Genomic DNA, 24930 nt, shown 5'->3' with positions numbered 1-24930 from the left:
GCTTGTTTCTGAGCTTTCACCAGGCCCCAGTGTCGTACAGTCCCCTTCCACCCTACCCCCACCAAAGCCACAGACTCAGCTCGCACACTTCCAGGGATGGACACCTCACTGCCTTTCAGACAGTATTTCTATCACTGATCACCTCTGGCTCATCAGTGTTCCCTTAGATTGAGCTGGCCCTTGCTATCCTGTAGCTCCCTCCCCTGGGTCCTCAGAGATGGTAACTGCTTCCTCTGGGATCTCATCCCTAGCGTGCTCCGTCCTCCACAATGAACAAACAGGACCCACTCCCTGCTCGAGGCTTTATGGAATCAATAGTTTCTCCTTTGGCTGGGCCCTGGAGGACCTGGCCCTTGAGAATGCAGTCTTCCTGTCCCACCCTCCCCTACCTGACCTGGGCACAGGTGGGCTCTCCAGGAGGGAGACCCTGAGATCCCTCACTTTATCTCCATAGGAGCTCAGCAGGGTTAGGTAGAGCAGGCTCACCTTCCCATTGGTGGTAACTGCCGCAAACACAGTAGAAGAGTATGGTGCCCAGGCCACATCGCCCACGGCTGAGTTCAGGTCATAGATGAACATGGGGGTCCTGCAGTGTTAGAGGGGTGAGTGGGTCAGATACAGGGGGCTCACAGTGCCAGGGCCCCACAGGCCCCAGCTCCAATGGGGCCAGGGCAGGGCCAGGGCATCCCCCTCACTTGATGGTGTGGTCCCAGATCTTCACTGTCCAGTCAGAGCTGCAGGACATGAAGACCTTGGTGTGGTATGGGTTCCAGGACACAGCATCCACTGCCATGTTGTGGGCATCATAGGTGTCGAGGAATTGGCTGGAGTAGGATTTAGAGCACTGGGAGGGAGGGAGGAGCAGGGGACAGGAGGGGGAGAATGGTCAGCAGCCACCACCTCCGGGGGGGGGGGGCGGGGAGGTCCTGCAGGATCAGAACCTGATCTCTGTCCTCACTCCACATGGTTCCTTCTCAGTCACAGTCTGAGCCAAGGCCAAGCTGCTGGCTACTTTTCCCACCCTCAACACACCCAGAGAGAAAGAAGGAGCTTAATGGGCTGTGAGTTTGGGGTAGGTGGCAGAGCCTTCTGGAGGGTGAGAGAAACTGCTGTCTTCTGCCCAGGAGCCTGACCCCCAGAGCATTCCAGGCCAGGCAGAAAAGACCTCTTCTCGAGCCTGGGCAGGTCTGGAGCTGTGGGTAAGTTATGGCCTAGCTACTCCCCAGGCCAGGGCCTGTGGCAGACACACGTAACCCTGGGTCCATCTGCAGCCCATGAACAGAATCCTCACAACAGTTATAAACACCCATCTTGCTCAGGTAAGAGCAGGTGCACAGCCAGGAGCAGACCCAGATCTCTAGATTTCCCATTCAAGTTCTCACCTTGACCTGCCTGCCCCTCACATCCTGCCAGTTTGCTTCCCCTGGGCTCCCTGGGGAAGGGTGGAGAGGGGGTGGGGACCTCTTCTGCATTCAGACCAGCTCTGGCTGGGCCACAGGGGCTCCCAGCAGCCTGCCTGTAATTAACATTCTGAGTCTCTGGGCCTAAGAAAAGCTAGCAGCCAAGCTATTTCAGGATGGATGGATGGTTCAGAAGGATGTTCACCTAGTAACACTGAGACTTGGCAGAAACCCGCCATGAAGTTCCATCCTGCTGATTGAGAGGCTCGCAGTTTTCATTAAGGAATCTGATTGTTACCAGGACTTTGAAGCTCAGCTCAAGTTCAAATCTCCTCTGGGAAGTTTCCCCAGAATGTTCCATCCCCTTCCCTCAACCCCCACTCCCACCTCTGTTCCTTGGAGGGAAGGGAGGGCCCAGAAGTTTCCCTTCCTTCCAGACCTCCCATGTTGGGACCACCTTTCCCTTCACAAGATGGAATCCTGATGTCAAATGACAGTCCAGATGCTGGGCTAAGGTCAATCTCTCAATTCTCCAACCCCTTTCCTGTGTTTTGCCCCTCTTCCCACCACCTGGCACTAAGTTCTGACAGCAGTGGATCTATTGAGAATTCTAAGCTCCCCTGTCAGAGCTGGCACAGGGGCAGCACTGCCTCACCTTGTAGATTTTCCCCTCCTCTGTGCCCACTAGGAACATGTGGTCGATCTCTTTGTGGAAGTCGAAGGCGGTGCCACAGCCTTGGGAGAAGAGGGAGCAGCCTGAGCCCAGCTCTGAGAGGGAGGCTCCCAGCACCTCCCCTACACAGCAGGGGGCTCAGCGTGCTGTGGGACAGACTAAGCCTGGGCCCCTGTCAGGGCTGGGACCAGGCCAGACAAACAGAAACCAGCTCTCTGGCCTGCATGTCCCAGGCAGTTATGATTCTGCAAACGGCCAGGGGTTCTGCAGACAGCAACAGGGTCTGGATAAACAAGGCAGGGATTGAGTTAAACAGGGTCAGGGTCAGGGTAAACAGGGACAGGGTCTGCAAACAGGGACATGGTCTGTGCAAACAAGGATATAGTCTGCATAAACAGGGTAGGAATTGAGTAAACAGGCACAGGATCTGGGTAAACAGGGGCCTGATCTGCATAAACAGGGTTGGATCTGCATAGCAGCACCTGATCGGCATAAACGGAATGGGGCCTGTGAACAGGGATGGGGCCTACACAAACAGGGCAGGGAGGGTCGGCAAACAGCCTGGGGCTCAGCAGACAGGGCCAGGTTTTCCCATGAACTCGTGTCTGTGCTCCCCAACGTAAGTAGGGGAGTGCTCAGTAAGGGGATGTACCACCCTGACTGACTCTCACTGGACTTGAATGGCCTGGCCAGGCCTGGGTGTGCATGGACTTGGGGCTCCTACCTACTGTGTGGACCTGCAACCCCTCGAGACCGTCCATGGTGCTGCCTTCCGCCTTCAGCTTGATGACATCTGTGTGAACCAGCTCGCTCTGCAGTCACAAGTGGATGGGGTGGAGGGGGCAGCTCGTGATCGGGCTGGGTCATCAGGGCTAGGGGGTGCCCCTTACCATTCAGCCCCCCACCCATCCACCCCCACATGACCCTTTCTGGGAACCAGGCACCTTCACGAGTGTCCAAGACACAATCCTGCCATCAGATGATACAGAGAAGAAGTTAAGGTTGTGGTCCATGTCATCCTTCTGCCACTTGACCTGAAACATCCCAAACCAGGAGCTCTGGGACTCTACCAGGATGTTGAGTTAGGGCTGTGAGTCAGCTTCGGTGAGCTGGCAGGGCTAGCTCCCATAGCCCTAGAACCCATCTGCATCTTAGAACCCATCTGGAGCAAGTTCTGGGAGCCCATTTTCCAGAATCCCAGGATTGGTTCTCCTGCCTTCTTTGCATCCAGCTCTCTCTCCCTGACTACCTGGGATAACAGTGACAATCAGGGCACTGCCCTTATCCATGACTTGGCAGAGGAGGTGCCCAACTCCTCCCGGAACTCCTGAGTTCTAGGAGCCTGGTTGCTGGGGAAAGAAGGCAGCTCTGGGCTCAACCACCTTACATAGACATGGCCTGGAAAGGACCCATTGACCAGTTTCCTCTTTATAACACAGGAATCCTGATGCCACAGTGTGAGGAGGAAGTGAGATAAAGTTTGTGAAGTTCTCAAGTGAGAACCTTGCACATATTAAGTGCTCAATCAACAATAGCTGATCTCCTCATTATTGCCATTATCTTAAGATTCTGGGTGCCTAGGGTGTGGCTCTAGGCAGAGGCCTTTTCCTGCTAGCCTTGGGGGCTGGGGAGGATCAGCCCCCTCCCCTGTCCTCCTCTTCCAGGCTTGGCCTTTCTCTGGGAATTCTCTCTTCTGTTCCCACCTTCACTTTGCTTCTGCTTCCAGAATCTCTGTCCCAAACCCCAGTTTTAGCTGCATTTCTCCATCTGCAAATGGGGTTAATAATCCTGCCCCACCCATCTTCTCAGGGTTGGAAGGGAACATATGGGAAAGTGTTTTGGAGACAGAGCTGTTGTCCTATGAAGATGACACGCTTGAGGCTCCAGTTTCTGTTGCCAGATGTGGAAGCCTGGCCAAGCCGTGTCCCAGAGAGCAGGGGTGGGGCTGGGTGCTCAGAGCTTTCTGATCCTCCAGCTCCCTTCAGACCTCCCATGCTGGGACCACCGTCCCCTCCCCCTGTCACATACAGAGGCCCAGTGGGAGCCCGGCGCTGCTGCCTGCAACCGCAGCTGTCACCATGGCTGAGTGTGTGCAGGGGCAGAGGGGAGGGTGTGCCTTTGGAGAAGGGATTGCTGCAAGAGGGTCAGCTGAGTCCTGTCTGGGCCTGTCTGGGCAGCCAGCTCTATAGCACTTTCACTGGGGGGCCTAGAACACCACAGAGTCAGTGAGCCACAAGTCAGAGCTGGCTCTGATGCTAAGACCACTTCCCCTCTGTGTAATGGTGGTCCCTTTAAAGGGAGGAGGGGACAGGGAGTGTCAAAGGCCAGGCTGTAAGAGGCGCTAGGGAGCTGCAAAGGGAAGTGTTTAATGAGCAGACACCGGTGCGCATGGAAATTGTATTTCACACTCCACTTAGCAGCCTGATGCCCGGATAGGGGGGTGGTGTGTGTGTTTGCAAGTAAGTGTATATGTGTGTGAGTATGTGCAAGTCACACGTGTGCTCCTGGGGTGGAGGTGTGTGAGGGGAGTAGGTAAAGGGGGGGTGGTAAGTGGGGTTGAGAAAATGAATGAATGCCTTGGGACAGATAGGGAGGAGATTGAACTTGCTTAAGTAATTCCTTCTCTTTCTGAATTATCTGATGAGGGCAGTTCTGCTGACTCCAGTCTGCTCACACATGGTTCCTTCTCCTTCCCTCAGAATCACATGTAACACACACACACACACACACACACATGCACACAGACAGAGGGACTGAGTTGCTGAATGAGACTTCACAGTGGGGTCTAAACAGGGCTGCCATACCTATGCAGCCTTCCCAGGGAAGCAGCCTGAGATGTGGGACAGGACCCTAGCTCTCTTAGAACAAATAGATCTCTCCCTGGCTCCAAAACCTTTCATAGCTCCCTGTTGCCAATGTACCAAAGTCCTTCAGCCCCAGCATGGCATTTCAGATCCAAAACCACCTCTTTAGTCTTCCCCAAATGCCTCTCACGCAGTCCCTTCCAGAAGGATCTAGCCTCAGATGGCTCTGGCATCTCATTCAGCAGCCTGGCTCTCCTTCAAGCTTCAGGCTCATACAGTCAAGTGGCTATAGGACACCTCTCTCGGGATACTTCTCATGCTGCTTGTATTAACTTCGGATGGAAACTGTTCCTCTTCTGCCATTTCCTACTTCTGTGGATGCCCCACTGGGCACCCCAAACCAGAGACCCAGGCAGCAGCATCAATTCTTCCCTTTCCCCATATCCAATCAGTTGTTTCATTCTATTGGTTTTACTGCCTCGGCACCTCTCAACTCTGTCTTTTCACTTCTATTTGCTCTCCCATGCCTTAGCACAGGCTTCAAGATGGATCATGCTGTAGCCAGAGGATCTTTCCAAGACACAAACGTAGCCATATTACTCCCCTGCTCAAAATCCTTAGATGGCTGGGCAGTGGAAATCTAGAAGTGATAAGCAGAGCCTTGATCCTACCAGAGCAGCTCCCTTCTTATCTCTTTCATATATTGGGCTTCTGTTTTAGGACTTTATTTATAACCACTATTCTACAAATTCCAAGCTTCTTACTTTGATAGATAGTCCATTCATGACTGACAGGGTGCTTATCCTTTTATCAGACCCTGCTTCCTTCCCCCACCCCTTTTTTTTTAGGAAGAACCAAGGACCTCATACATGCAAAGCCGGCACTCAACCACTGAGCTACACTGGCCCCACCCTTGTCTCTTAGACTGTGTTCCAAATGATGTGCGGCCACTCTGCCTGAGTGTCATTGCACATGTGGCCCCTTTGCACCGTCTTCATCTTTTTTCACCCTTCTTCATCTAACCAAGACCTTCCCATGCCTTACAACTCACCTCAGACATTGCTTCCTCTAGAACAGGGGTTCTTAACCAGGGGTCCACGGACCCCTTGAAAGATTTCAGGGGGTCTGGGGGCTTGAATTGAAAAAAATCAACTTATCTTTTTCTCTGACCTCTAATTGAAATCTAGCATTTCCTTCACTTATGAACGTGTGCAATAAATAAATTACAGTAGTATTCATTTCATCTGGCTGGCAAAAGGGTCCATGGAACAAAAAAGAACCCCTGCTCTAGAATGACCTCCTTGACCCTCCTGCTCTTACTCCCCATTCACCACAAGTAGGAACTGCCCCCCCCCTCCACCACTGTGCACACTTAGCACACTGTCCTGCCTTGGTCAGCCTGTGGCTGTGGTTATCTCCCCAAGAGGAACTTTGGAGATCAGGACCTTTTGCATCTTCAGTTGCCATGGGAGTAAACAGGGAATGCCTACTAATGTATGAATGAGTGAATGAGTGAATGAATGAATGAATGAGAAAGGGAGGGTGGGAGGGAATGAGAGGGAAAGGAGGGAATAAGTCAGTTAGCTAGAGTCAGGCGAGTCCCTCTCACCATGATTCTAGCCAAGAACTCTGAGTCTTCAATTTTGCAAAGGCATAGCTCTGTTCTGACAGCATGGTGGGAGAGAAGACCATCCCCATCCAGGGAATTCTAGTCTCCCTGAGATGTGCCCAGTGAAAAGACTAAAGTGTCTTCTCCATTTCCTATCTCTCTCTTCTCAACGTGCTATTTAATTTAGAGAACATAGCCAAATGGGAATAGGCAGGTTGGTTCTGGCTCCTCCCATTCCCTGAGGCTTGAGGAGGGAGGTCTGGTCAACCAGAGAAGCTCCGTGGGGTGGCCCTAGGGCTATCTGAGCTGGGAGAGCAGGGGCAGGGCTGCCCCTGGCCCAGTTATATCCAGGAGGGCTTTTCTTTCTTCCTGGGTTTAAGTCTCTGCAGACATCGTCCCTGTACTTGGAGACCAGTGGAAGTGATGAACTGAGAGGTGGACTTTACAGTGGAGAGAACTCCTGAGACAGCAAGCTCTGGCCCTTGCTTTGGTGGGGAGTAGCAGGAGGTCATGCCTCCCTCCATCTGCCCCAGGCCCTGGGTAAAGGGGACAGTGGGATGAAGCTGAGAGGGTGCCATGTCCCTGGGCCTGGGAGTCCTCCCTCTGCTCAGACCTGTCTGGGAGCTGAGATTCAGTGCCTGGCCCAGGTGTCCACATAACTTCGGGTGCCCAGGGCCAAAAGAGGTAGGTGGGACTGTGTTCCTATGGTGGGACTCTCTCAGGGCAGGAGGGCAGAGGAAAATCAGAAGACAGAGTCCCCGTGCTGCCTGAGTCTAGGAAATGTTGGAAACTTGAGGCAGAAATCCATCTTTAGATTGTCCCAGTCCTGCCCAAGGAGTGAGCGTGTACCACCTCAGAGGAAGGAGGACCTCTAGGACAGACTGAAGAAGGGCCAGCACAGCCAGAACTAAGAGACTCTCTGGGAGAGAAACTGTGAAATCCACTCCCCATGAAGCAAGATGCCGCTAAGCCAAAGTGGGAGACGCAAAGTCGGGGTGAACTCTAACCCCAAGGTCCAAGTAATGATCCCAGGCTGATCTAGACAAGCGGAGAGGACCCACCTACCCATCTATGCCAGTCTGGAGAAGAAAACCATACAGAAAAGGTTCAGGGATAGAACTCACCTAGCTCTGCTCAGACGGAAGGGCCAAGCCTTATAGCCCGACCCGGAGGACAGGTAATTGGCAGCAGCCACCCCTTCCTGAGAGTTTCCCCCAATCTACCTTGTGTGTCCTTCTTGTGAGTCCCTGTGTGGAGTTGAGGAAGCCCATAGACAGGGAACTGGAGCCCTTGACATATCCAACTGGGGCCTGTTAGGTCCTGTCATGGACTTTGAGTCACTGATTCCCTAAACCTAGGAGATCCTTGGCACACAGATGAGGCCTTCCTGATGAGAGCCGTGGGGCAGTAAGGGAGAACTTCCCTCCCAATTCTCACCTGCCCCTTTCTCTGTCCCTTCTCACACCCGGGTCCTTGGCCTCTGAACTGGGATCCGCCACCCCTAGACTCTTTGCCTGTGGCCTTCTCCTTCTCCAGGTCCCTCCCTCAGTGGCCCCCAGACCCATGCATTACTCCCATCCACACTTCTCCCATCCTGGTTCGGGGCTGACCTGCCACACAGGGTCCGTGTGCTTGCCGGACTTGGCTGAGCTGCGAAAGGAGGGCTGGGAGTGGGGCTTCTTGAGGTTGTAAATGGCCACATTGCCATCATAGTGGCCCACCACCACCAGGTAGGGGTGGTCCACATGCATGTCGAGACACATGATGCCGCTCTCACTGCTGAAGATGTACTCGGGGAAGCTGGGGTTCTTCATGCTGTAAAGCAGCAGCATGCCCCGGCTCTGCTTCATGAAGTCATCTGCCAGGGAAGACGGGTTGCTTCGGTTGGAGGATCCAGCCCCCTTGCCCCCCTCCCACCAGAGGGACATGGCCCTGCCCTGTTCTGCCTGTGTCAGAGAGCTTGGGATTCTCTTGGGGCTGCATGCTCCCTGTCTATGAAATGGTATCATGAGGTTTGGCCTACCCCCTCTTAGGGTTCAGGGGAGGATCCAACAACCAGTCAAGAAGACCAGGTTCATCTGAAGGACGGATAGTCAATCTTGTTTTCCCTGAAGCATAGGGAGGAGGGATGCAGGCTCAAAGAGTGCTAAGTTTATAGAATGTGTATATGCAGTGGGCTTGGGAAGAAACAGTACCCTCAGAGGGGCTTCAGATTGCTCTCCTCTGTAGATGCCTGGTTAATGCCAACATAGCCCCTCCCTCCTCCTCCCTCCTCACAGTTAAGGGCAGGGGTTTAGCTTGGGCTAAAATGGAATTGTCTGTAATGAGTCCTCAACTAGCCACCTGTGGGCATCTTCCCATATCCTCTGGCCCCACCATCCCCAGTCATGACCTGAACCCTAGGTAGGCTCTCTGAATTCAGAAACCCCAGGCTAGCCCATCAGGCTTCCACAGGCTCATTCTGCTGTCCTTCTGGCCTGGGCACAACTTTGGGTGATCAACAATGGATCACTCAGCAAGGATCCTCCTCCTGGTTATTCCCCATGTCACAGGCATACGTCCCACTTTCTATCATTCTCTGCACACTTGGTGTCCATCCTGATATGCAGTCACTGCACAGAACACAGTCAGTGCCCTCTGGTCCAGCTCTCCTGCCACCAGTCCAGTCCTCAGAAGATCTCTCAGAAGAGCTGGAGCTGGAGAGGTAGGAGGCTAGAGCAGCCCCCCCCCCCCCACCTTGGAGGCCCTGTGCTAAGGCAGCTGTTTGGCTGAGATGAAGACCCTTCCCCCTCCAAGTCTGTTTCCTTTATACCTGGTAACTGCAGACTGGGCCCTCTGAGTAAAGTGGCCAGTTCTGGAGTATTGAGCCCATGGGCAGGAGGGACAGGGAAGCACCTCCAACTTGGCTAGTTTTGCTGAGTCATTCTCTCCCTCTTATCTCTCAGGCTGCCTCTTACTCAAGAGAATAAGTGACCGGGCAGGACTCAGGGACAGTATGGGCTGGGCTCCTTGAAAGGAGAGCTCAGGGCACGAGCTGAGCTACTCCCAGGTATCCCCACCACAGGCACTCTGTGCTGACTGGGAGTCAAGGCTAGGAAGTAGGGAGCAGCCAGGAGCCAGGCTGGCCTTCGAGTTCGAAGATGAGGCAAGCTGGCATACCCAGAAGAGCAGCCCAGAAGAGTCTGTGGGGGACTCCCTCCCCCCGTTTGCCTTTTTAGGGCTAATCCTCATCAGCTCTGAGACTCCCAGCAGGAATCCTTCCCCCTGATCACCTGGGGTTGCAACTGGGGTGGAAGGTGCCAGGGGCTAGTCTGAGCCTGGGAAGGGTTCGCACAGTGATTCAGGAAGGAAAATGCTTCTGCTCTGGGGAAAGTAAGCCTCCTAACAAAGAGGAGGAGCTTGAGGGCCTCCTTGTGCCTGGCTCTATCACCAAGCCAAAAGGGAGCTGGCCTTGAGGTAGGGGGATGGGGAGAGCAGGGAGCTGGCAGTACTTTACCCTGTGGGGCTCGAGGGTGGGCCTTGAGGGCTCTGCAAGGGTGGGATCTACAGGGTGGTGAAGTGTATGGCTTTCCCACCAAGACCACCAGAGGCTTGAACTGGGCAGTGTGTCATTCACATGGAGCTCCTTTTGTTCATTGAGCAACTCCTGATTGCCTGATCTGGGTTTCCCCCTGGGCTACCCTGCAGGACTCTACTCTAGACACGGGCTTACCCTCAGCAGCCCCTAGTCTGATGAGAGAGACAGTGTCTGCAGTTGAATGAAGAAAGACCCCTCAACAGAGAGTCAAAGTACTAACAATCCTGCCAGGCCAGAGATGGGCCACTGATGCTCCTGAAGTCCAGTCTGTCCTTGAAACCAGGAAAGAGTGACCCTGGATGAGTGGGTGAATCAAAGAGTGAATGAACCAGTGGGTAGGTAGGCAACAGATGCTCAGGCCGGGCATCACTTGCTCTCCTTATGGTACCAATGGGCAAAGGTGGGAATCACCTTCACACTTGCTCTTGCTGTGACATAAGACCTGGCCCCTTGAGGAACAGCAGCAATGACCTGCTTTCTCTAGATAAACCCCAAGCACCCCCTGTTGACATGCACAGAGTCATACAACCAGTAGAATCAAGAAAAAAGGTAGAAAGGTAGGAAACCCTGGGCTAGCATAGTAACTCGGCATTGAGGACATCTCTGATCCATTCACACAACCACTGGGATTAGAAACCAGACTTGGTTTTACAGAGTGGCAAACTGAGGCCAAGAAGACAGAAATGTTGTGCCCAGGTGCATTATACACATCTCTCATGGCGTTTGCCATACCCGATATCCATTCCCCCCCTTTTTAAGCTGAAACTATCCTACTTAGGGTGATGGCACTAATCTGGTCTTTACATGGAGGTGGAGATAGAAAAGGAAGGGGGCACTGGATGCCATGGGGTGGTGATGACTGACACAAGCCAACCCAATTGGCTCCCTCCAGGATCTGGACTAGAGAATGTATAAAGGACAGGGGAGTCCAGCATGATAAGAGAGAACGACCGTGCAGAGAGAAGCATGGACATGATGAGATAGGCACACACAGAACAACCAGCCACACTAAGGCCATAAAGCCTGCCTTAGGTTCCCAGGCCACATGCATCCTGACAATAAGCCCCACTTTCTTAACCTACCTTTAGTGGTCTCTGTTACTTACAACCAAATGAGCCCTCCTTGACCTACTAAGATCACAGCTAATTATGGCTAGACCATAATTTCCTGAATTCCCAAACCATACCAGGAAAGTAGAAAAAGAAAAAAAAACAACAAAAACCCTCTTTAAACTGGGGCTTCCTCTCAATTCCAACTTATTCTATGATCTCCTAATCCCTGAATCCAGTGATCCCTCTGAGAACTCACTGTTCTGTTCTCCAAGTATGCCCAGTGTGACATCCCAGCCTGGACCTCCAACAGTCCCAGCATGTGACCGTCATTCAGACCTCTAGCTTCCCCAGCATAACATCATTGCCCAGGCCACTGGAATTCATGACTGACAACCTGGTTCAGGCCTCCAGTAGGCCCAGTGTCCATCTCATCGATCTTCCAACAGTCCTAAAATGACATCTCTGCTCAGACCACTCACGATCCCTATGTGACTGCCTCACCTGGTATTGGCATCACTGCCCAGCCCTCCAGCATTCCAGTAGGGCATCACCAACCAGCTCACACACAGACCCAGTGTGACATTGGTATCCAGGTCATCCACGCTGGTTCAGTTCCCAGTAAGTCTAGAACCCCATCAGGCTCAAGGCTTACAGAAGGCAGACTCTTCCTGGCCCCTGGAGTACCTGTCTTAAATCCTATGAATTCACTGGCTCCTCAGAGCAGGCCTGGAGGGTCCAGTAACACAGGTGAAGGCCCCTGACCCTACTCTCCACTGTGTAAAAAGGCAGAAACTCTGAAGTCTGAGGCCAGGGAAGGAATCTCAGGTTCCTCAAGGCCAGAGAAAGGGAAGGAAGAATGGAGAGAGGAACGGAGAGAGAGAGAGACAAGAGACAGAGAGATGGAAAAATAAAAACCACCTGGTCAGTGAATCTGAGATGGAGGGAGGAGGCTGTAGGCCAGGTTGTAGCTCTCTGCCCTACTTTGTACTTTTGCCCATGTTGCTTCCTTAAGCTGCACTAGATTCCCCTCCCACACTGCCTAGTGAGAGTCTACCAGCTCTTGGGGCCCACTCCTCTAGGAGGCCTTCCAGACCATCCTGCCACCAGGGCTCTCTCTTTTGTGGGTGTCCCCCTTGAGGAACTGCTCTCCCCACATCTCATTATCACAGGTGGTTGTCAGCAGGTCTTGGCTGTCCCTTAGCCTGTCATCAAGGGATGCAGTGAGCATGGCCTGGCATGGCCCAGCAGGCTGGCACTCTCAGGTGATAGGATTGTTTCCTGCTAACGCTACTCAGTGGGATAATCTCGAAGGCCTCTTCTGACTCTACCCTTCAGTGATCCCCCTAATAGAGACTGATCTGGCAGTTCTGAGAAAGCCATGGTCTCGGGCAAGGGGAGTAGCAGGGAGGGGTGGTTTAATTCCATCACAGACCAAAGCTCTGACTGACTTCAGCTTCCTCTGCTGGAGCCCTGGGAGGGCAGTGCACTGAACAATAAGGAGCATGGATCGATGTCTTCTTGAACTGGCAACCAGCCGTGGGTCCTCAGCCTCAGCAGCTCCACCCCTGCCCAACAGGTGACAGTATGACATATTGGGGGCCAATCTGGAAAGTTCTGTCAGGAGAACTCTGAGCTCCTGCTCTCGGTTCAGGGAGAACAAAACAGGCAGAGGGCATGTTTGGGCATCAGACTAAAGCCAGGTCAGCAGTCAGTACTGAGGAAGCAGATGCCAAGCTGCAGTGACAAAGATGCCAAGCCAGCCTTGGACAGCCGGCCTCTTCCTCTCTTACTATGGCATCTCAAATGAGTCCAGCCCAGGGCTGGTTCCAAGGAAGCAAGCAGCTGTTTCATGATGCCCTTAATAAATCATGCAGAAGGCCCATGGAGGGGGAGGCGTATGGTAGGCAGAAAAATGGCCCCCAAAATGGGCACATTCTAATCCTTGGCACTTGTAACTATATTACTTTGTATGGCAAAAGGGAGCTTGCAGATATGATTGAATTAAAGACCTTGAGATGGGGAGATTAGCTTGGATTATCCCTCTGGGCCCGATATAATCACAAGGGTCCTTATCAAGTTAAGAGAGAGGCAGGAGCGTCAGAGAAGAAAATAACAGAAGCAGAGGCTGGAGTGATGCAATTGCTGGCTTGAAAGTGGCCACAAGTCAGGGGATGCAGGCGGCAGCCCCTAGAAGCTGGGAAAGGCAAGGGCATGGCTCCCTGTACTCAAGCCTCCAGAAGGAATGCAGCCCTACTGACACCTTGATCTGAGCTCAGCGAGAGCCATTTAGGATTTCTGATCTCCAGAACTGCAAGATAATAATTTTGTTTGTTTTAATCCACTGTGTTTGAGGTAATTTGCTACAGCAGCAAAAGGAAACTAACATAGTAGCAGGCAGTTGGGGAAGGTTGATCCAAACTCTACTTTCAGCAAGCAGAGGGAAAGGCCCCCATAGATGGCACTTATTCCCAAGATAGTTTGGAAAGAGGCCCTCTAGAAGTCAAGGAATGGATTCAATGACCCTCAGGTCTTCTGATGACAATAACAAAACCTTCCCTTAGCTTCCCACATTCCAGCCCTGCCAGCTTTGACACCAGGAACAGAAATGCCCTTTGTGTTATGATTTTCGTAGTCCCCAAAGGCAGGGGACCAGTCCAAGGCTGCCCCAAGCAATGGCATCAGTTGCTAGAGGGTTCCAAACCCCAAGCATGGCCTAGAGGCCATGGTGCCAGGTTGGACTCAACCTCCTGGGCAGCTGGACCATTCTCAGTATTCTCGTGTGATTAGAAGTCATTTAAACTGTATGGGAAAAAAAGAGCACGGCCTCAGAGACAGAATATATCAAATGGGATATTTAATTTGATTTAGGGAAAATGAGGCAAACATTTGAGAACCTAAATAACTAACCAGTAATTAAACTAACAACAGGAATGCCCCTGTTCTACAACCCTGCAAGCACAGTGGCCTTTATGGACTGTATTTACAAAGAGACCTGACAACATAATTAGTCCTTTAAATTTTACGCAGCCTGCAGCTGAGGAGTGATGGATTTTGTGTGTGGAGGATGAACGGGGAGAAATGAGGTGGATGAATTTCCATTTTCAGTAAATGAAATTAACACTGTTTAATTAGTGAAGCTGACAAATAAATGATCAGGAGATTTAAATCTCTACATGTGGATCTCTGGCCTGGGCAGACTCAGGGACAGGCCGGGATGCAGTGGAACAGAACGGGAGTGGGTTTAGTGCTGGGATTTTGGTCCCTTTGGAGGGCACTGCCTGCAGAGGGAGCCTAGGCTAAGGGGCAGCTGGCTCCCCTGCCCTTTCAAGACATAGCCTACTGGAAGCTTCCTGCCCCAACCCCCGTGATAGACAGTCAGGACTACACAGAGTATCCGGGATCTGTTCCTCCATCCCTGCATGACAGACCACGTGGAGCCCCCATTTGGCTGCTATGAATCAGCTAATGGGCTGCAAAGGACCCTTCAGTATAGCAGGCTGACATAATTGCACCCCAGCAGTTCCAAGTCCTGCCCTGCCTGTCCCAGGAGCTATCTCCATTGGACAAGCTCGCTTTGCTCTCTAAAGTTCCTACCTCTGCCACCACCGCTGACAGCTTCTTTCTCCACTCTGCTGGGAACACAGAATCTGACTTTAGGGGGCATCCCAGTCTCTGCCCTTTCGTAGCCTGACATGCCCGCCCCCCCCCCTCCCCCGCCCCCAGTACCCAGCAGCCAGAAAGGGAGGCAGGTGTGAGAGCTTTTGTGCTGTTGCAGGCAATTGCCTGTCCCTACCTGCTTACTCTCGGCTTGGCTTCAGCCAAACTTCCCTGTCCCAAAAGTGGGACACTGGCCCTGGTCCTTCCTAAGGATACCTATTCCTGCCACAGTCTTATTTGCCTGGGTCATGGAACAAACATCTGGGAATTCCAGGCAAAAGGAAGTTTTGTCCTCCTCTGTCCCCATGGGACCCCTTCTCTGCTCAGGCCCCTCCAGGCACTGCAGGAAAACTAGGGGAACCAAAGGCAGATGTATCAGCAGTGCTTGTTCTCATAGGGCACGTTTGTGTCTTTATTCTCAAGTGTACCTCACACCTGACAGGAGTCGACCTCCCCACAGCACCAAGAAGGAAACCAAGGCTCAGCAGGACTTCTGGTCCTGAGTTACCACTGGGAAGTGACTCTTCAGTCAGAGGGTCTGCAGCTGACTGTGGGCACTACTAGGCATGTGTAGAATGTGGATGTCGCTAGAAGGAGCAATGAAGGACAAAAGGACTCTCCCTGGGCTCCTCCCTGCCCAAAGGAGGCTGCCGGGCAGGGCAGGCTTGGGGTCATCTGTTCCTGGGGTGGGGAGAAGCGGGAGTTGGTTACTTTTCGCAGCTGCTCCTGGCTAAGGCTGCCCTCCACATGACTCCAACCTCTGGCCCTGGCTAGGAGGAGAATGGCTGAAGCAGTTTCTCCTCCCACCTGCTTGGGACCGCCCTCCCCACCTCTGTCCTTTGCGCAGAGCACCTAGGCTGAGAGCAGCCTCACAGAGGTGTCCCCGTCTACTCCCGGGAGGGCCTGCCTAACCCGCACGCCCTGTTGCAGCCAGGAGCTGCCGCGGAGGGGGAGGAATGTGCTAGCTCCCTGCCAGCGGGGGAGGGTGCTTCCTGCTTGGCAGCAGCCCACCCCCAAGAGTGGGGACACAAAGACCGCATTTAGGGCATCCTCAAAGGCGGCCTAGACCACGAGACCGGGAGCCGCTCCAAGGACTCCTCCCTGAGAGGAATGATAAACACCAAGCCCTCCTCGCCCCCCCACTCCCACCCCCACTCCCCTACTCTGCCGCCCCACCACCTCCGACCCGGTCAAAGATTGGGCAGACAGGCATTTTGAGGGACAGAGCCCAGGAGCTGGTATGCCTGCCAGGCAGCCAGTGGCTTGGAGAAGGGAAAGGTTTTTCTGTTTGCAGAAGCTGATCCTCCTGGTCAGAGAATATGCTGTTAGCCAAGGGGAGCTGCAGCTAACGTGAAGTGTGGGGCCCTCTCCTGTTAGGAAGGGAGAACGTCCAGGCCAGAGCAGAAGTCGGGGCTTCTGTCAGGCCTGAGGAACATGAAGGGAAATCCAAGTGCCTGGACAGTGACCACAGGGCTGCCTCCCTGCCTGGGGCTGGTTACTGGCAGGGGCAGGAACAGCCCAGACAACAGACAACAGTGGGCTCCCAGGGTGCAGTGGCCAAGTGTTGAACATCAAGCACTCAGGCCCACCCCTCTTGTTCCAGGGCTCCCCGCTGGATAAGAAGGCCTGAGAGGAGGCAGGGAGACCTCCGATGCTTCCCTCCCTCAGCCCCCACATCCAGTCTCTCCCCAGATCTGGTCCAGCCTACCCCTTACAGCTGCTCAAATCCTCTTCTCCCTGTCCACTCCACAGACATGGCTCAGATCCTGCCACAGCCTCCTTCCTAACTGGTCTCCCGGCCTCCAGCCTCATGCCCACAATCCTTCCCTGCACTGTTCACCTCTCTGCCATCCTTGGATTCCCTCAGTGGTTTCCCCACTGCCCCCAGGAGAAGGTCCAAGCGTCTTGGAATAGGCTTACAGAGTCCTTTGGAACTGACCCTGCCCTTTTGACCAGTCTCATTTCCAGCCCTGTCCCTCATGCCTCCAGACCTTCATATATGCTGGGTCCTCTGCCAGAAGGGCTCTCCCCCTCTTTTTTTCCACCAGAATAACTCCTTCTGGGCTCAGTTCGGAATATTTCTTCGCCCAGCACTAATGGCTGGTAAGTTTGTTGGTCTTCCCTGTTAGACTCTGAGCCCCCTGAGGGCAGCGACCATGTCCAGTCATCCTTGTATTTCTTACACATGGTAAAGTGTCCCTGCACTGATTAGGGGCTTAGTGTTTGCTGGTAGAATGAACAAATGAATGAATAGCCAGATCACTTACAGGAGCCATGTCCCACTGCAAACAGATCCTTATACTTTGGATTCCTGCAAAAGAAATAAGAACCCATTGGCCCAGGGACGTGGGCCTTCCTATCTGGTGCCAAGCTAGGATACTGGTGCCTGCCTTGCAGCCATCTACTGTTCTGCTCAGCTGGGAAACCTAGAAATATCCCACAATCCCATTAGAACCCCAGCCCCACTTTTTCCACTCTGCAGTCTGTCACCCTCAAAGTGGTTAAGTGCAGTACAAGTGCCCAGCTCAGGGCTTGGCACATGGCAGGTGCTCGGGTCTTTGGGCTTGCTGCAATACCCATACTCACCAGCAGAGGGCGGTGACGGCCAGGCGCTTGGCTTTGTCGTTTTGGAACTTCCAGAGTGGCAACAGCGTACCCTCCTGGTCCCGGTACTCATCAGCAGCATCCTCATAGTACTTAAAATCTTAAACACACATAGACAGAGTCATCCCTGGAGCTGCCACTTTGTGGCAAATCTAGGTTCACCATTTACCAGCTATCTCTTGGGCATTAAGCTCTTGGTGTCTCTAAGTAGGAATAAAAATAATACCTATCTCAAAGGGCTGTTGTGAGGATTGATTAATATATGTAAACTCCTTAGAAAAGTGCCCAGCACAGAGGAAGCTCTCTATGTGTTTGTTGGCTATTGTTCTTGTTGTTGGAGGTAGATTACAATAAAGCAACCACGTCAGCATGGAGAAATCCCAGGTTTGCTGCCGTTGCCTACATGAGCTCCCCAACACTTCAGAAAGTTCACATTGGAGCAGCAAAAATTTAGGGGTTTAGCTGCACGGGCTGATTAATAGTTCTGTCCATTCTGCCTCCTAAATCTCTAAAATTCAGCCCGTCTTCAACTCCACTGCCAAGCCCCACCACAGTGAAGCCATCTGGATCCCCCATGGACTCTTAGAACTTAACTTCATCTCCTGCCCTAAACTGTGTCTGCCTCCCATTTTCTCTGACTTAGGTAGAAGTCCATTCTTCTACTTGTCGAAACCAGAAACCTGGGTCATCTTTGAGACATCTTTCCACCACCTCTCACATTTCCCTTCCAATGATCTTTTAAATCCACTGACTTCTCTCCAAATCCACAGCCACTACCCAGGTTCAGGCCCAATATGCTGGATTATTACAACATCCTCCTAACTGCTCTCTCTACCTCCAGGAACTCCTCTTCCAGTCCATGTTCCACACAGCTACCAGGGTGATCACCTCGCCACACCCCCACCCCCTGAAACTCCCTTAGTGGCCACTCTCCCTGGTCAAACCAAGGCTCCTGGCCACTACTCCCACATCATCTCCAGCCAGCTATCCACACACCCTCTAAACCAAATAGTGTCAATGAGCCACAGTGCCCCAGTCTTCTGTGTTTCCACATGCTGTTCCACGTCTACAAGGTCCTTCTCCACCATCTTTCTAGCAAGCTCCTACTCACTCCAGATCCAGATCAAGTCCTCCTCCTCTGTGAGGTCTTTGCTTTCTAGTCATGCAGAGTTTCTTTCTTCCTCCTCTGTTCCAGCCCTGCCTCTCCTCTGCTGAAATGTCGGTCACACAGTGTTGCCTTTATTTCCTTTTGCCCATCTCTGCCACCAGGGAGCTCCTGGAGGGCAGGAAGCATGTCATATTCATCCTGCATCCCCTAGGCCTAGCTCAGGGTCAGCCACAAAGTGGACACCCAGTGACTATTCTAAGAATGCATTTAAATACATTAACAGAAATGAAATGGGTCTCAGTCCTCTTTCCAACAAAGGGTGCCTCATTAGAAAATTAATTCTCTCATCCAGCACGGTCAAGGACATGCCCAGGCACTGCTCCAGCCTGTCTCACAATGCCCCACACCTTGAGATTGGGGAGGATTACTTTCAAACCTCGAAAATGTCTCAGCAAAAAAGATTCCTGTGGTCAGAGAGGCGTGAGCCTTGATCACATCAGAGCTCCCCAGCTTAGGCTATCTTTGAAAATACCTCATTTCAGTGAGGAGATTAATTGGTAACGCTCCTCTATTTTCACTTCTTCTTCATGATTACACTTTCCCAAAGGGAAAAGAGTATGCAATTAAAAAATCCAAGTTCAATGCATTTTCATGTGACTGTGTTCTTTTAAATGAAAATGGCTCGCCAAGACCAATTTCTCCATGGATGTTAATCAGGTTTGCAGCCCTTTGGTGGGCCGGTTGCAGAGGCTGCGTTTCAGGAAGCCAGGCTGTGTGAGTGACAAATTCATTCACAGCTGCTGTGCACTTTGACAGCTTTGAAAAGCACTCAAGGTCGTTTTCCAGCCTGAATGATAACGAGGGGCTTGTTTAGGTTGCTGGTCTTGGCAGCTCTGGTTTCTATGTCCCATGGGTGAGCAATGAGCATCAAGTCACCAAGAAGAGCCCTAGGCTGTCAGCAAAGGAGACTAGCCAACAGCAAGGAGCTGCCAGCTCTGGGGAGGCAGCTGCTCCAAATAAATGCACAACCTCTTAGGGAAATACAAACCACTTGGGAACGCGCTATACATTCCCTGGGAAGGATTCTGTTTCTCTGGCTCTGTCAAAGACACCAGAATTTCCCAGGCCCCCAGGATTTAAGCATTCTGAATCAATCTCTTTCTTCACCTCATCACTAATTAATCACCAGGATAGATCTGCTGAGTGTGTTTATTTGAAAAGTCTCTGCCAGCTCAGTGGCTGTGTAGCCATAGTGCTGAGTATTTGGGCTATGGATTAAAAAGGCTTGTGTTCGAGTCCTGATTCCCCTCCTTACAACTGCTATGATTTTGAACAAGGGGTGACATCCTAGCCTCAGTTTCTCATCTATAAAGTGGAAATAATATTGGTATCTGCCTTACAGTGTGACTATGAGAAGGAAATTAAGTAATACATGAGGGGAAGCGGATTTGGCTCAATGGATAGAGCATCCACCTACCACACGGGAGGTCCAAGGTTCAAACCCAGGGCCTCCTGACCCGTGTGGTGAGCTGGCCCATGTGCAGTACTGATGTGCGCAAGGAGTGCCATGCCTTACAGGGGTGTCCCCCGCATAGGGGAGCCCCACATGCAAGGAGTGCACCCCATAAGGAGAGCTGCCCCACACGAAAAAAGTGCAGCCTGCCCAGGAATGGGGTCACACACAGGGAAAGCTGATGCAGCAAGATGACGCAACAAAAAGAGACACAGATTCCTGGTGCTGCTGACAAGAATGCAAGCGGACACAGAAGAACACACAGTGAATGGACACAGAGAGCAGACAACTCGGGGGAGGGGCGGGTAGAAATAAATAAAAAATAAATCTTTGGTAAAAAAATAAAAAGTAATACATGAGAATTGCAGAGCAGGATGCCTGGCACTTAGGGCCTTCCCAGTGAATGCAGGTGTTTGTTTTCAGTTATTATAACTGCCCCCTTTTCCTCCATCCCCTCTGACACAGGCTGGGTGAAGTGTGACACAGCCCACTCCACCCCATACCTGAACCTCACCCCCACCTCTGTTCCTGCAATCTGCCCAATCACACCTGCTCTCAGTGAGCTGTGTCCTTGCCTGGAAGACTTCTATATTTCTGAACTGCCTGCAGCAACAGCTCAGATTCCCTGGTACTAAAGGCCCATACATCTCTTCAGCCTGAACTCTCACCTCTTCCCAATAAAGCTTTTGTTTGGGTCATGGAGCCTAGTGCCTCTTGTCTCCAGAATCCATTCCTATTTATTTCCACCTCAGGTCACTGTTTGTGCTGTCTGTCTCCTGTCCAGAATGTCCTTCCTTCCTGCTATCCTCCCACTCAAACTCCATTTATCCTCAGCATCTAGCTCCCCCCGGAGTCTTTTTTATTTTTTAGTAATCAATTTTATTGAAATGTACTCATAAACCATACAATCCATCTAAAGTATATAATCAATGGCATTTCCAAAGCCTTCTTTGACTGCCTCCACTCACCCTTTCCCCCTTCTGCCCTTCTTGAGAATCCCTAGAGTAGCTTCTATCTATCTTTTTCAGCTTATCATTTATATCATCTCCAAGATGCACTGAGTAGAAGACAGAGCATAGGATTAGGAAGGTCAAGACCAAAATTTGGGTCTTCTTTGCCATTCACAAGCCAGCAGGCCTTGGCCTGAGCTTCCTCATGTGTAAAGTAGAGATAATAATTTCTGCTTGCCTCCCAGGACTTGGAAAGGTCACATTGTATCACTAATGTACAGGTGTTTTGGCTTCACCATTTGTTAAGATCTCATCACCACCCCCATTATTTTTTTATGTCATTGTTTATGGTTGATCTGCATAAGTCTTGTCTCTCCAGTGACATCTTGAGAAGGGAGGGGTTATTTTTTCTTCCCTTGCACCTGTAGGACCTAGTGTGGGACACTCAAAGACAGATCTTTTATAAGGGATTTTCAGTATGGTCAATAATAGTGGCTCCCAGCACTTCATTATTACCTTGAGCAACATCATCAAATGTGTTCTGGTTGACCATCCGCTCCACTATTTTAGCAGCTTGGGCCACTTTGGTGATGTCATCACTCTGTGAGGATATAGAAGCCAGAGGTTCTCATAAGCAAGGTCATATGCCCTGAGTCATAACCCAGACTTCCTCTTGGCTCAGCAATACCCCTCTGACACTGCCCACCCCAGGCAGCTCTGTAAAGGTATCTCCCCATGCCTCAAGGCCCAGCTCACCCTACCAACCCCTTCTGAGAACTTACACCTAACAAGGGGCACAAGAGATCTGCACTGTCACAGCTGGCCCTTGGATCCAACTGCTTCATACTCTTTCATTCTGAGCTTGTTTCAGAAGGCATGTCTCTGAGCACAAAGCAGGGCATAGAAAAGAGAGCCCAGGAAGGATATTTGGAGGGGAGAGCAGACAAGGGCAGAGAAGAGGTTTCTTTGGTGGGAACAAAGAGGTGTCACCAGCCCAGGAAATGAGAGACTCCCATTCAAGACCTGGTCTAGCCCCCTTTATTTAGTTAAAGGCTGAAGAAGACACAAAGGCCCAGAGAGGGGAAATAGACGCGCTTGAACACAGGGAGTACAAGGCAGAACAGAGACTTCTAATCCAGGGCTCTGCCCATTGCCCAGACAAGAGAGAGGGCAGGAAGTTTCATATCAGGGAAAATGCTCATCATCATTCTATGAAATTCCATAAATCCACAAGGTGAACCATTTGGCAAATTAATAGATAAGCCAAGTGTTTGGAACTGGCAAGAAAGGCCCAGAGTTTGGAGCAGGTGGAAAAAGTGAACCAGCTGAGCGGGTGGTCCATGAGGATTAGATTTCCTGGGAGTGGTTAAGAAAATGGGCTCTGGAGACTCACAGACTTGCATTCCTATCCCAGTCCACCAATTAGGAGCTGGGTGCCATCCATGGGAAATTTACTTAACTCCTCTGTGTCTTAGTGTCCTCATGATAAAATAGGACTGAATAATGGCATCTTCCTCACAGGGTTGCTGTGAGGATTAAATATAAGAATTCATGTGATATTTAACCCAGTGCCCACTGTGATGGTGTCAGTAATGTCCGAGGAAACCTGCAGACCAGTGCAGAGGACGCCTATGAGCTCACATCTGGGGAACTGCTCTTTGAGGGACTTTTGCCAGACTTCAAACTCTGACTCAAAATTTATCTCAGAAAACTGACCAATGAGGACATTTGTTGGAGTCTTATAATCACAGTCCTCAGAGTGCAGCTGGCTCCTGCTACTCACCCAATCCCAGACTCAAAGTAGGAATTTTCTGCCCTCACCAGCTTCCTGGAAAGCTTGACTCCCCCCACATCAGAGACCATCTTGTAGGTCAGACAGCCTGTTGGTTGAAACCTACCACCTGGCTCTTCTACCTATGGTCCTAGCTCTGTCCTCTGGCCACAGAGAACTGAGTGCCTGGTGATAGCTCCTCTGATATAGGAGGACAGTGCTTCATTCCTCTGGGTCAGCCCTTCAGGTGAGTCCTCCCCAATTCCATCACCCATGCCGTGGCATATTAATAACAATAGCTGTCACTTATTGATCAAGAACAAGCAACTACTGTGTTAGGGGCTACACATACATTAAGTCAGATTCTCACAACAGTCTTTCAAAGTAGCAAAGCAGGTGTCATTAGGATGTTTTTACAGATGAGGAAAAAGGTTTTAGAGAAGTCAAGAAACATACCCAAGGTCCCCCAGTTAATAAGTGGCAAAGCCAAGATGGAAACCCAGCTCTCAGCCTAACCACCCTCTGCTGTTCCTCAGAGACATCAAGGCTCTAGATGTGCTCCAAGTGGGAGAGCTCAGAGGTGGACCATCACCTCCCTTGTTTTGGATACTATACTTCTTGGGCAGCCACATCTTGCTACTGGTTCTCACTGAACTTGTGGCCTCTGAGCTTTTCCCCATTCTTGCTTGATCTTTGAGATCAGATCAGATTGCATTCATTTCTGTGCATTTCCCAAATCATTAATGAAACAGAAACCTGAGGTTCACTAATGGAGACCTTCCTCCCAAATATCATGAAGTCATTCTCTTTTTTTATACACAAATTTTATAGCAACTTAATCAGACACAGATCACTGAGGAAGGGGAGTCACTCTGCTCATGCACTGTGCTGGGGCAAAGGTGAAAGTGACTGCCACTAATATTCTATTCCACAGACAGCCTGGCCCAGTACTTGGGATTCCTCATTAGTGCTGTATTATCTTGGGGAGAGGCTGCACACCAGGCACTCAATGAGGGTGTGCAGTGTCCTGACTCCACTGCAGCTTTACAGTCCAAAGGACTGGAATCTGCCTGCATCACAGCCATTCACATCAGTCAAGCTGGACAAACCTGGTGTGATGGAGTGAGAGAAGTGGTCCCTCCTTCTTGAGGGTGGTAAGACACCAACTCTGGGCTTAGACCACAGGCCAGTTTTCAACCTCAATTATGGAGACATTTCTATTGGTCTCTTGGCTCTGGTGGCTGCAGTACAGTCTCTGCAACCATGGGTCCCAGCACAGAGCCCATAACCAAACCTCTGATGGCTCTTCATATGAACCCTAACCCAGTCCAGCAGCCCCTCTGAAGCTCCTAGCCTCTCAGGAATGGTGCAGGGGAAACCATATTGGTCTGGAAGAGGAAACCTTCAGGTCAGGGACTCCTTAGGGCTCCAGAACCCAGCATGAGCTATTATCATTGGATGCTTGGTCTGTGATTGAATGGACTGAATTGGTATAGTTCTTATTAAGCCAAGGCAGGAGACCCTCAAAACTCCCTTTTTGTGTCATTATCAGGGTCACGGAACAGAGAATTGAGAGGAAGTGGATGCATTTCAAAGGAAGCTGAACTTTCTTTGAACCAGGTTCTACTCTGTGGTAGAGCTGGACCATTTCCTGTAAATCTGCTGTGGGAGCTCTCCGAGGTGCTGAACCCAGCCCCCAATCTTCTGTGGACCTCATCCCTCCCACCCCATTGCAGACCATACCGTCCTGATCTCTGTATTGAAACTCTGGCTTCCCCTCTGCTGAAGGGACAAAAGTGGCCCCTCACTATCACTCTGTGGTGACCCTTCCTGAAGTGACCCATCACTGTAACTCCCATAATGATCTCCATGCCTATGAGGGCTACACCCACAGTGAGACCCCCAACCATGACCTCTATGGTGATCACCCTGTGGTGAGTCCTTCGTGGCTCCTGGTAAAACCACCCTGGTTGACCATACCTATTGGCCAATAAGTTTATTGGTTGCTGGTACCTGTGATCAGCTGTGACCTAGTTCTGGCCCTGAACATTCAAGTAAACCCAAAAGGCTAAAGGTCAAGGAGCATCTCATTCTCCCAGACTGTATGGGTTCTTGCCCCAGGTAGGTGGTGTCTTATCCTTACATCCGACCCCCACCTTGAGAAGTCTACTCAGCTCTTCTGAGAAGCATATACAGCTTTCAATAAGAAGAC

At 51.4% G+C, this 24930-nt stretch overlaps 1 protein-coding gene across 2 annotated transcripts in view; it reads right to left on the bottom strand.

Moving 5' to 3' along the window:
• The window catches only part of DNAI1 (dynein axonemal intermediate chain 1), a 64757-nt gene that overhangs the window by 5182 nt on the left and 34645 nt on the right, over positions 1-24930 (bottom strand). For both annotated transcript variants that reach the window (XM_058302006.2, XM_058302005.2), the window contains exons 10-18: positions 21464-21548; positions 17359-17476; positions 17040-17083; positions 8097-8344; positions 3018-3107; positions 2798-2885; positions 2056-2135; positions 696-844; positions 487-586 (exon numbers count right to left, since the gene is read on the bottom strand). In XM_058302006.2, coding sequence (XP_058157989.1) covers positions 487-586; positions 696-844; positions 2056-2135; positions 2798-2885; positions 3018-3107; positions 8097-8344; positions 17040-17083; positions 17359-17476; positions 21464-21548 — 1002 coding nt within the window. The remainder of the gene's footprint in view (positions 1-486; positions 587-695; positions 845-2055; positions 2136-2797; positions 2886-3017; positions 3108-8096; positions 8345-17039; positions 17084-17358; positions 17477-21463; positions 21549-24930) is intronic.

This window comes from Dasypus novemcinctus, chromosome 8 (genome assembly GCF_030445035.2).
Source record: "Dasypus novemcinctus isolate mDasNov1 chromosome 8, mDasNov1.1.hap2, whole genome shotgun sequence".
NCBI classification, from domain to species: domain Eukaryota; kingdom Metazoa; phylum Chordata; class Mammalia; order Cingulata; family Dasypodidae; genus Dasypus; species Dasypus novemcinctus.
This window is presented reverse-complemented; position numbering and strand designations above follow the sequence as displayed.